Source organism: Colius striatus, chromosome 7, assembly GCF_028858725.1.
Source record: "Colius striatus isolate bColStr4 chromosome 7, bColStr4.1.hap1, whole genome shotgun sequence".
NCBI lineage: Eukaryota > Metazoa > Chordata > Aves > Coliiformes > Coliidae > Colius > Colius striatus.
This window is the reverse complement of record NC_084765.1, coordinates 18,085,162-18,097,363: the sequence shown is the minus strand read 5'-3', so window position 1 is coordinate 18,097,363 and position 12,202 is coordinate 18,085,162. Positions and strand designations below refer to the sequence as shown.

Genomic DNA, 12,202 nt, shown 5'->3' with positions numbered 1-12,202 from the left:
ACAAAGATTTTCTTTGGGCTACAACTCACCTTGTACAAGGTGTCAGATATACTCTTTATTTCTGTTCTTTCGTTCTTTATTACTAAGGGCATTGGCAGGGGAACAGGGCTTCTGCTTCTCCAGGAGTTCAGTGACTGACACTGCTTGTCTTTCATCTGCAGCAATAATCCTCTCTGTCCAGGACTGATATGTGCAGAATTTGCTGAGGAAACAGGGAATATCCTTACTTAAAATTTTGATTATTGCAGACAAAAGAAATGACTAGCAAAGATGAAAAAAGCCCAGAAAGCACAAAGAATGGGGGAGCTCTCTGGTGCACAGTGTTTAGGGGCCCAATCCCAAGTAATTTTTCTTGTTTAGTCTGACTTGGCAGCAGCTCTTCTGCATACATGTATACTCTGAGCACTGTTCAAACACGTAGATGGATGAAGAAAATGCCTTCAGTGTCAGTAATGCACATGTCAATACCAAGGTGTCTGAATGTAGAGTCAGAGGTGATGAAAACCGTTATGCAGATGAGAGCATGTAAAAAGCAATGAGGTTTCTGCAAAAGTAACTTGTGCATAGGCTTAAATAAAAAGCATTGCAAATCATATCCAAAATATTTTCTCTGTGTCTATGATTATGTTATTTCCATAGCAACTAATTATGCCATAAACCAAAGATCATGACTTCAGGTGGCATGTGAGCAGAAGGAGATGAGCTATTGAGTACTGAAGATCCTTTTCTTATAATGCAAATTTCTTTATTTAAAAAAACCCCAAAATTAGAAACAAAATTAAACCCCCCTGAAACCCTAATGTCTGCTATATAACTGAAATTGCTTCTGGCTGGAATATTTTCTCAAAGTTTGGTTGGAGGTATGAGTAAATCTTTAAAGGAGTTGCAGGCACAACTGTGAATATGAAAAGTTCTTTGTATTAGCTGAGGAAATCTCTAGAACATTTGATTTTCTGCTCCTACCCATTCAACCCAGAGCTCAACCTCTTTCCGGCAAACATAGCCTTTTATAGAAACTGAAATTGCTAATGGATGAGCAAGGACCCTGGAAATAAAAGACAAGGTGTGTGGTGGTCTTAGGTAAGTGCTAAATTTGAGGCTTCAGTGAAACATGCTCTCTTCTGCTTGACTTGTTAAAAAAAACCACCAAAACAACAGAGCATGTTTCTTTCTACAGTAAAAGATTCCTAAGAGTTCCTCAGCTCACTGACCCATGGCAATACTGCTTGAGCTGGAGGACCTGCTGCCCAGAGTAGGATTGGTAGTTGTTTGGTTTGCCTGGTTCCTAGGGGGCTGCTTTGACATGTCTTGCTTTTGATTCAGGAACTAGCTTTATGACTCTAAGGCTGACTCGCTTATGCCTCTCTTAAAGTCTTTGGTAATATGTGTCAACACAGGCTTTTTGCACCATTTCTAGGAGAGAGCAGAATCTGGGGAGGAAACGCTTTGGTTTCTGCTTCTTTGCTCTGTGTGGGCTGTCAGAAAGGGGGTTGACATGCAGAGACACTGTCACAAGATTGCTCTGTTGTTTATTCCATGCATGGAGATGCAGAGTGGTGATGGTGTAGTGCTGGCTGAACGCTTAGGTTCCTTGGTCACATTTATAGAAACAGAATGGTTTGGGGTGGAAGAGAACTTTCAAGGTCATCTAGTTCAACCTCCCCTGCAATGAGTAAGGACATCCTCAACTTTGGTTGCTCAAAGCCCTGTTCAACCTTGCCTTGAGCGTTTCTAGGAATGGGGCATCTACAACCTCTCTGGGCAATCTGTTCTAGTGTTTCACCACTCTCATCATAAAATTTTTTCCTTATATCTAGTGTGGATCTACCCTCTTTTAGTTTAAAATTATTAGCCCTTGTCCTGTTGCCACTTGCCCTACTAAAAAGTTTAGCCCCATCTGTCTAATCAGCTCCCATTCAAGTGTTGAAAGGCCACAACAAGGCTCCCCAGAGCTTTCTCCTTTCCAGTCTGAACAACCCAGCTCTCTCAATCTGTCCTCACAACAGAGGTGTTCCAGCTCTCTGATCTTTTTTTTTTTGCCTCCTCTGGACCCATTCCAACAGATCCCTGTCTTTCCTGAACTGAGGACTCCAGAGCTAGATGCAGCACTGCAGATGAGGTCTCACCAGAGCAGAGGGGCAAAATCCCCTCTCTCAGCCTTCTGGCCATGCTTCTTGTGATGCAGCTCAGCATATGTTTGGCTTTCTAGGCTGTGAGTGTACATTGTAGGCTCATGTCTGATTTTTCATGCACTAATACCCTCAACAACTTCTCTACAGGGCTGCTCTCTCAATCCTTTCATCCCCCAGCCTGTACTGTAAGTTGCTGTGACCCAGGTGCAGGACCTTGCATGAAGTTCACATGGGTCCACTTCTTGAGCTTGTCCAAGTCCTTCTGAATGACATCCTGTCCCTCAGGTGTGTTAACCTCACTGCTCAACTTCAAGTCACTGCAAACTTGCCGAGGGAGCGCTTGATCCCATCATACATGTCATCGCTTAAGATATTCAACATCACTGGCCAGGGCTGAGCAGAGACTGCAGGTCTACCTACAGAAGCATGAGACTGTCAAGTAAAAATCATATTCTCATTCCGTTTTGTCTTGTGCTTTTAGTCATTTATGTTCATGTAAAAAGAATATGTACAAGAAAACAAATCTAAGACTCCATCAAAAGGGGTTTTTTTTCACTAGCCAAATCATCCAGCCTGTCCGTGAACTTTGGTGAACCCTCCAGAGGTAATGTTTCCTTTAGTGTTTCCCTTAGTCTTTGGAAGAGATACGTTTTTTACAAAGCCTGCATTGCTGAGTGAAATATGACCAAACAGTAGCTGCAAAGGGTGCACTGAGAGGAGAGAGAAGGAGTTGCTTGCTGGATGTGTTGCTGGAGAAGGGGATGGGTAGTACCAAATGGTTTTGATAAACTCGTCTATGTGATGATTTCTGTACATGAAATTACAAAGTTAACCATTTGGAAAGTATTTGTCAATTGATCACCCTTAGCTGACTGGAATGGTGTGGTGTGGAGTAAAGTTAATAACCCACAAAAAGCTCTGTCTCTCGTAATGTTTGATCTTAGACATTATGCTTACTGAAACTATTGGGAAAGTGTCCATGTCTTTGCACATGCTCCTGCTGCAGAACAGGAATGGTTGCCACATAGATGATCTGGATTTATATAGTATATTTTAGCAATAGATTATAGCAGGGTTTTTAAAAATCTGTTTTATTTTGTGAATCACTTCACAGTTTCTATGAGATGCTTACACACAGGCAACTGAAGTTAACGCAAAGTGGGTTACTTCATTAGGAGGATAGAGCAGGTATGCAGAATTCTGAAGACGGTGACAGAGGCATTAGTAGAAGGAAGCCAATGCAACCATTAACAGACAAAAGACACTAAATTAACGAGGAGGCGTGTTAGTGGCTGCATTTTGTGTGACCTGAAGGGGCTGATGTTTTGTGATCATGAGAGTTAAATCATGGAGTAGGAAGAGAAAGCCACATACAAAATGGATAAAAGGAAGGCCCGATCCAAGGTGATATCGAAATACGCATTGGTTTCAGATGAGGGTTCCTTTAGGTCCAGAAGCATGAGGAGGGGAAGCCCTGGGCAGCTGGGTCTGTAAAAACATGTTACACTGAAAGAGGAGCTGAAGGCAGGCAGGGGGCTGAAGAAAGCCTGGAAAGCAGCTTTCACCCAAACTGGGTGAATAGGTTGGTTTTTAAGGTTCCTTGGTAGAATGTTTTGACACATGAATCACTATTTGAACCCAGGGTCCCCAGACAAACCCTGCTCAGGCTGGGTTAGTGGTGGTGTCAGTGTCCTTGCCCTGGGAGCAGGGCCCCTCAGCCCCCTCTGTGCCCATCCACCCACAGGTGATGGCTGCCTGCCCCTTGGTGAGCACAGCGGGGCTGGTGGCGGCGGGCACAGTGATGGGGACAGAGGGGACTGGGAGGAGGGTTGGCTGAAGGAGGAAGGAGCATGGTGCAAGGCCTGCGGTGACGCCAGCATGGGATGAGGTGGTAGGTGGGATGTATGGTCTGAACTAGGAGGTGTGTGTCTGCAGGTGATGGCTGAAGCCTTTGGCGAGGCTGTTCTGAGAAAGGGTGTGAGGGATAACACAGCTCTGATGCCCAAACCTATTACAGCTTCTTTTTCCTAGGGCTCACCTGACAGCATCAGAGTGCCATCTCTCCTCTTTTAGGGCCAGGGTTTTGGCTGAAGATGTTGACCAGCCTGCCACTCAAAGCAGCAGGGATGAAGCTGTATGAGATAAATGGCCGGGTGCCACTGTGAATTGATACAAAATGAACCTCTGCTGGTGAGACTGCACAATGCTAGCCTTCTTGTATAGGGGAATCAATATGAATTGGCCACAGGATGAGAATATAAAGATGCAGTTGGGGAGAGAAAAAATACATGGAAAGCTGAGGTCAAGAGAGGTCAATCATTAACAAAAGGTTTTGTGAAAGCTGTCATTTATCTGCCACTTGAGTCACTCCTGTGGGCATACTGGCCCAGCAATGCAATGCTTCTGAGGTTTATTCTTGATTCACAGAATCGTAAAGGTTGGGAGGGACCTTGAAAGATCATCTAGTCCAACCCCCCTGCCAGAGCAGGACCACCTAGAGTAAATCACACAGGAATGTAAGTATTACTTTACTGTAATGGCTTAAATGTTGGTACAGGTCCCAGCGTGTTCCTGCCCCTTTAATCCAGTTTCCACCAGGAACGGGCAAAAGTAGAGCATATCAGGCTTTTTTATTGCTTTTCCCCAGTTCCCATGTGGGGTTTTACTCTTCCATATAAGCATGTCATCCAAGCTGTGGTTAGCCTGCCAGAACAAGGTTGCTATGGCAAGGATTTCCCATTTAGGCTTGTGACTCTGACTGGGTTTCCTAGTATGGAAGATTTAATAAAAGAGTGATTCTAGGGCTGGATAATGTCTGTATCCCAATAGCTCTATTTCCAATTAGCTGTTGATATTGGCATGAGAAAGAAGAACAGCAAGGACTTTAGAGCTAAATTTTACCCTAAATAGCCTTTGACAAGTTGTCATTTCAACTAGGTGTGGCAAGGGATGATGATGAGAGGAGGCTGAGGTCATGTGGGACCTCTGCCCTCCTTGTGCACTTTTCTATGTGTCTGAAATATACCCACTTTATGTCAATGTTTATTATTTTTTATTTAAAAGTAGCATTTTGAAACTCTCCCTTCTATCTCAGTTCTTGGCTTTATAAATTATTCCACCAATATTAACACCTGAATTCTCTTGGGAACTGATGATTTATTGCCTTAAGGAAAGATGAAATCAAGGGATTTCTACTCCTTTTCTTATCCAGACAACAGTAAGTGAGCTGCTTTTGAGCCTTCAGATGTCTAGTTTGCAGTAAATATGCCAAATTGGCCTCTGTTATGTGCTTGCAACACTGTGGGCACCCTTGTTAAATAATGATTATCTGACTTGACACTGTTTCAACATAATCTGTGAACAGAGCTGTACCTAGTTTTTCTTTTTACCAGTTAATATGAGGCTTTGTGCACAGGCATTTCTGTATACTGACAGGGGACACGATAAATATTTGAATCCTCTTTGGGTTTCCATTGCCAAACTGGCCTAGTTGCCATACAGACAGAGAGGAAGAGTGGAGGCAGAACTGTTTGATGCCATAGGACAAAAAATAAGGGGTATTGGAAACTCAGATTGAGACCAGATCTGATTGCATGGAACCATCTTTGTGTCCTAGGAAGGCAGGACTTTTTCTGGGGACAGAGTTTATACTGTGCAGGAAAGGGAGGGAGGAAGAGCAGAAGAGTAAACTGTGAAGTATCTCTGCTGTTAGAGTTGGGGAAATTAAAAAGTGGAAAAGTTATAAGTCACCCAAAGTTGTGGAAACAGATGGCACAGGAGTTATTACCCTTGTGTTTTGGGCTCAATTTTTTTCTCTATAAAGCTTGTGACAGGTATGCCCAGTGTATTTATAGTTTGCGGAGAAAATGAAGGGAAATAATTAGGCTCAAGCTTTGCAGTTTGTAAATGAACAGAATTAGAGGGTGGTTTGCAAGGGTGAACTGCTCAGGCTATGTGCAAAAGCAGCTCATTTTACTTTTACTAATTTGTTCTTTAATTAATTGGTGCCTGTGTCTTTTGATTTGTGCTGAGACTGGTGAGACGCTTCATGCAAGAAACCTGTTTTCATCTCGATTAATTTTCTGCTGGGGCAAGCCTTTTAAAAATATTATCCAGCCATCTTCTCACATAGCTCCAGGAGCTTACAGTCAGAATGGCAGGCAGAGGACGTGAGAAGGCAGACAGAGACTTGCCGTCCAATCTGACAGATAAGGAAGGGGCACCTATGGAGAATAAGCAGGTTATTTGCACAGGGAGTTTAGGGCAAAGATGGTCAACGGGTCTTGCTTTCCTGGGTGTTAATACTGTAATTGCCACGGGTTCGGTCAGATTTTTCCTTTCTGAAAAAGTTGTGTGGCAGATTTTCAACTCTACTGCCAGTGGGAGTAGCTGTGTTCTAGAGAAGCGCTCCCCAAGGTACCGAGTTACCTGATGGGAGGCGACAGGCTGCCAGACTCATGCAGATGAACTGGCCATACACTTTACTGAGTGACGGTTCCGTGGGACTGAGGGAATTAATAAAATCGCGGGAACGGATCCGCAGCGGGACAAAGAAGCCTCCGGCAGGGAACGCTCGGCCTGTAGCGACCCCGCTCCCCCAAAACATCCCCGGCTCTTACGCCCAAGACATCGTTACAGCAGTTTTTTACTGCCGTTCCCGCCGGCAGCGCTGCCACTGCGTCGCGCAGCCCCTTCACACCCTACTGCGCGTCCGGCGCCGTCGCCCTGCCGCCGCCCCGCGCTCGGAGTTTGGGGGGGACGGGGGGACCCCGGGCGCGGCTCCTCCCGCCGACCCGCCCGCCCCCACGCGCAGAGGGGCTCGGCGGCCGCTTGCCCCGCCTGGGCGGGAGGCGCGGGGCCGGGCCGGGGCGCGGCGATGGGGCGGGCGGCCAGCGCCATTGGCGCGGCGGCTCGGAGGAGTGGCGGCCGCGCCTGCACGGGGCTGCCGGGCTGGGCTTGCCGCCGGCTGCCTCCGCGGGAACGGGAGCCGGGGAGCCTGGGAGTCAGGCCGGCGTCTCGGGGCAGAGCGATGTGGCGAAGAGGAAAGGGCCACGGGAGCTGCCTGCCGTTTGGATAATTCCTGCTCTTGTCCCCGCGCCCTGTGAAGCGGCACCCTCTTGTCCGTGTGTGGCATGTGGAGCTGGGGTTGTATATGGCATTTGCGAGGTCACACTTCCTTTTTTTAAAATTCGTTGCTTTGGGTACAGTATACCTCTCTCTCCTTTTCCCTTCTCTGGTAGTGGGGTGGGCCGGGAGGGACGACTGTGACACCGGAGGGGATGTTTACTTGTGCAGAAGTCTTTCTCATGTGGAAGCACACTGCTCCCTAACTCCTGGCTAAGCAGACTTCAGTTCACCAACTTTGCTGCCGCACAGCACATGTAACTCCTTGACAGGATGGCAGACAAAAGAACAGCTGGTGCAAAGCAATAGGGGATTCATAGCAAGGAGGAGGAAAGAAAACCACAAACCTTTCACCCACACGGTTGACATCCGACGATTGTCAGAGCAGCAGTTGCGACGGGACGAGCTGAAGCCACCATGCGCAGGTCTAGCACCGATGAGTCGACCTATCACAGGAGCCCTTCTCTGGACAGCAAGGATTACAGTTTCCCAAATGGCACCTTCCGTCGCTACAGCAGCATGTATGGTGGCCAGTTTGGGGCTGCCAGCAACTCTTTTTTTGGATTCCACACCAACCCAGGCCCTAAGGCCACCAAGGCTAAGTACACGACCCCCAAGGGAAACAAGTACGTTGTCTTTTACCTGGATCTCTCGTTTATTTTTCTCCTAGAACTGAAGAGGTGCAGCATGGCTCACAACTGTCTGCAGTGTATCAAGTACCTAATGTTTGTCTTCAACCTTCTCTTTTGGGTGAGTACATGTTTGAAACTGCGAGATGGTTGCATTTGTCTTTGCTTACTAAGATGGAAAGTGAACTTGTTGCTGCTTTTAAACTTATAAGTCTAAACTTGGAAGTTGAACCAAGTGGTGCCTAGGCTACCTGTTCTGGGGCTTTGTGGATTTGCGTGGACAATTTAGTGGGGTTTTTCTTCACCTCTCATTTCCTGGCCTTGAGGTGGGTTTCAAAACTGTGATACGAAGCAAAAGAGTGTGTTCCTAGAGGCCAGTTGCATGAATTACTTTTGAGAGCCATACACTCTTTTTGTTTGGATCTTTCATTCTCATGTGTACTTGCCTCTGAAGTCATGCGTAGTCTTAGAGAAGTTGCTGAGGCCATTCATGATTTTAAGGTTGCATGCATGCTTGCATCCACTGCTGCATGGCAGTTGGTGTGCTCGGTATGTCATAACGTTAAAGCCTGTATCAGGGATCTTCAGGTGATCATTCTCTGTCGCAGTCAGTGATGAGTCCTGGCATTGCCATTACATCCTGAAGATATGGCTCTGAAGGGCGGAGCGAGACCAGAGCCCTCCTCACTTCTTCTGGGGCTGCTGCTCTGTGACAAGAGCTTATCAAATCACTACGAGGCATGTGTGTGTCAGCAGGGCACCATGGTTAGACATCTGGGTGTGCGTCTCCACACCCTCTTTTAAATAAATGAAGTGGCTCTCAAAAGCAGGATGGTTGGGCATTTCAGTGCCGTGAAATGTGGCATGGGCTGTAAAGAAGCTTGGTGGGGGATTCAGGTTACAAATGCTGTTTGTCCTGTAAAAAAGGGAATAACATGATGCTAGAAAAGAGGAGGAAGTGATTTCTAGTTCAAAGTCTCCCATCCAGTTTTGTACATGGGAGTGTCTGTTGAGAGATCCTTAGGGAGTGCCTTTAGATGCTGTCTTCTTCCAGAGTGGTTTATTAACATGCTGAGGGAAATATTGTGAAGTGATGCTACTTCTGTCCTGGCACTTAAGAAGGGGGTGTGTGTTTGTAGTTGGATGTTACCATGTCAGTACCACTCCTCTGTGTGCTCTCCTGAATTGTCAGTAGTACACAGAGGGCTGTGAGTAAGATGGAGAGAGCTGTTCTCTAGTGTGCGCTGCTGTACAGCTGTTTAAAACCAGGCATGCTGCAGTGCTGGTGCGTCAGAAAACACAAAGTGCAGGCAACTTCTGACCTGAATCATGCCAAGGAGTCAGGATGTGATATACTAGTGCAAGTCCTCTGGATTGGCGTGGTACTAACCAGAGCTATGAAACACAAGGAGGCTGTACATTTGATACCCTAGATGAGCTATCAGGAAGTGTTAGTAGAACTGCAGTCTTTCAACTCTGACTCTAATTTCTTCTGTATTCTTAAATATTGTCTAATATTTATCACAACTTATTCCAGATATTTCTGAAAAAAGTCAAACATGACCTTTCTTGCTCTTTTCAGCCTTGTGCCTCTACTGACTGTCGCTGGTTGAGATGATTGCGCTGACAGCTAGTTGAAATGTGTGCTGGAGAAATGCAATAGGATGTTGGCATTAATAGCTCTTTTCAGGACTATGAGTGGCACTGCCACAAAGGGTATTTGCTGCATTCTGATTCCTTTAACAATATTAATCTTCCACTGAAATGTATGCATATGGAAAGAGGTACTGCTGCAAGTAACCTGTGTGTACTTACAAAGGGAGGGTATCTCATAATAATATATCTTTGACATGCTTTTCAGTAGGAAAAACTTAATCCTTTGAGAGAGAAGGAAAGGTTTGTCTTTCCCCTGAAACAGTCAATGCTATCCTCAAATTCTGGAGGGAGAGAAAAGACAGAGGTCCCAAACAAAGACTAACCATATGCCAACTGGGCTCTTTGCAAACTAAAGCATATGAGGAGGGGAGTGGGTGGTGTCAAATACTGCAGCACGATTTCTGTTTTGTTTCCCTTTTGCATGCTACCTGCACAGCAGGAGTGATTGATGATGATCATGTCCAAATGAGGTTTGCACAGCATGTAGTTATAATAGATGTAGCTTTTCACCTCCTCACAGTGGAGGAAGCAACTAAAAAGAGATGACTTTTAAAAGTACTGGATTAAGCTGACCTATCTTTAATAAAAGCAGAAGAAAAAAATCCATTTCTGGTGATTAAAAGTCTTGGAATGATTACAGGTTGATGATGCTGCTGTTTTGTTTTTCGAGTTGTTATCAGTTATCTGTCACATTTTACTTTGTGAAATTAAAGGAGAAGCAATGCTGCAAGAAGACAGGATTTCTCTTTCCATACACACAGAAGTTTTGCTGCCTTCACCTTTCCCCTTCGCCCTTCCCTAAGTAATTAGTTAGTGGCAGACAATAGTAAGTAGGAAGAGGAATTGTTTTTTTCAGACTTTGACCTCCAACTAAAAGCTGCAGTGATTTCCATTTATAGAGAGCAGTCATTACATTAAATGAATTAAATGCCTATTATAGGTTGTTTCTGCTTTTTATTTTGTTTTGAGCAAGTGCTTTGATTTCCTTCAGGGGTCATATTTTCATTTTCTTTTTCCCGTTCCTATTCATTAACTCTAGTCCATTTTGTGCATCTCTACAGCCTGTTACCCAGTACTTTCAGCTGTCTTTCCCACAGTATGGCAGAGGAATAGTCCTCAGCCCTGTGCCACTCCAGTGGGATTGGTGCTGCATTTTTGTAAAGAAAGACTGTTTTCTTCTAAGTCTGATGCATTTATAGGAAACAAAAATCTCAGAGAACTTGATTTTAAATATTCCTGGCAGGCTTTATTGGATTAGGTGCTGTGCTCATGCTGTAACATTTTTAAAAGCTGTCATATAACTATGAAAACAGAGAAGATTTCTCCTCCCCTTTCTGACGGTTGAAGGCAGCACAAAGCTCCTTCACAAGTGTCAGAGGCTGAGGTGCCTTGTCAGTGTTGGTGCTGAATCAATCCATGGGTACAGCAGAGCGGCAGCTATTAATGCATAGACAAAAATCCGTAGTCCTAGAATAGCTCTTTTTCCATGAGGAGTCCTTGCACAAATTGCTTTTGGTGCATTTGCAGCTACTCTGGGGTATTAAGGTACTGAAACATGGACAAAACCTTATTAGACAGCAGCACTGCCACTCTGGTGGGAATTGCCATTCAGAGGCCGTTTCCTGGAATACTGCCATATGCGGAGGAGCCATCATTGTATCACTGCACTGGTTTGTATGCTCCCGAAATAACTTCTGTCACCTGATACATAATACTTGCCTGACTTCATTCATTTTTATGGACTTCGATTTTCTTTTGTTGAATTGCTGAACCCACGAGACTGAAGATCACCTCAGGTGATCGCAAAGCAGAGTATTTTTATTTCATAATGAAACATTTGTATTTCACTCTGAAATACCCAGGGAAGAGCATTTGTTTTCCACATTCTGTCCTCCAAACATCTAGAGTCCCTTTATGACTGTCAATAAAATGAACTATTTTCTTCCTGTGCTTGTAATCCAAGTATCTACTTGCCTTCTCAGTTTTTTTTTCTTTTTTGTTTTTTTGTTAAAAAGAAGTTAGGCTATATCCTAAGGGCTGAGAGAGTGCTATAGAAAGAAAAATGTCGTCTCCATAATCCCCCTTGACTTATGCCAGCAGTCCTCCTTTCTTTGACTTCTAACTCCCAAACCTCCAAGGCTCAAAAAAGGAAATGCACAGAACTCTACTACTTGTGTGGCTCTTGCTTTCCTTAAGAGGTCCTGTGCTAGAGATAACTAGTTGTATTAGTAGTGATTTACCCATCAGAGAATTGAATACTGCCATCTGACTCTTCAGGTCATGCTTTAACCAACGGAGAAATTCAGTAAAGCACAGAATTAGCAAAATGCTGTTGTTACAAGCCTGGTTATAGAGAGGAGACAGCAACAAAATAAGGGAGACATGGAAGTTTCTTCTTTATCAAACTTACCATTAGTCATTTCTAGGCATGTGACTCTTTTCCATTGTTAAAACATAATAAAGTTGTTTGCACTATAAAGAAGTTAAAGACTTGAATTCCAGCGGGTAGGCTCCTGAAGACCCAGGGGAATGTTCTCTTGTGTCTTGAAAACTTTATAGTTGCCACCTGCTGGCACTTTGGCCAGAGTTTGCTGCTGGAGCTCTGCTTTCTACCTTCCTGCTTGAAGAGATGAGGCAAGGCAGTTTGCTTTCTTTCAAGGT

At 44.8% G+C, this 12,202-nt stretch overlaps 1 protein-coding gene across 11 annotated transcripts in view; it reads left to right on the top strand.

Annotated features, from left to right (window-relative positions):
• Positions 1 to 12,202, top strand: part of TSPAN4 (tetraspanin 4) — a 465,001-nt gene that overhangs the window by 242,945 nt on the left and 209,854 nt on the right. For 10 of the 11 annotated variants that reach the window (XM_062000473.1, XM_062000466.1, XM_062000469.1 and 7 more), the window contains one exon: positions 7,927 to 8,006. In XM_062000473.1, coding sequence (XP_061856457.1) covers positions 7,944 to 8,006 — 63 coding nt within the window. In that variant the 5' untranslated portion in view covers positions 7,927 to 7,943. Of the gene's footprint in view, positions 1 to 7,673; positions 8,007 to 12,202 lie in introns of those variants that run through there. The other variant, XM_062000465.1, reaches the window with a different exon arrangement.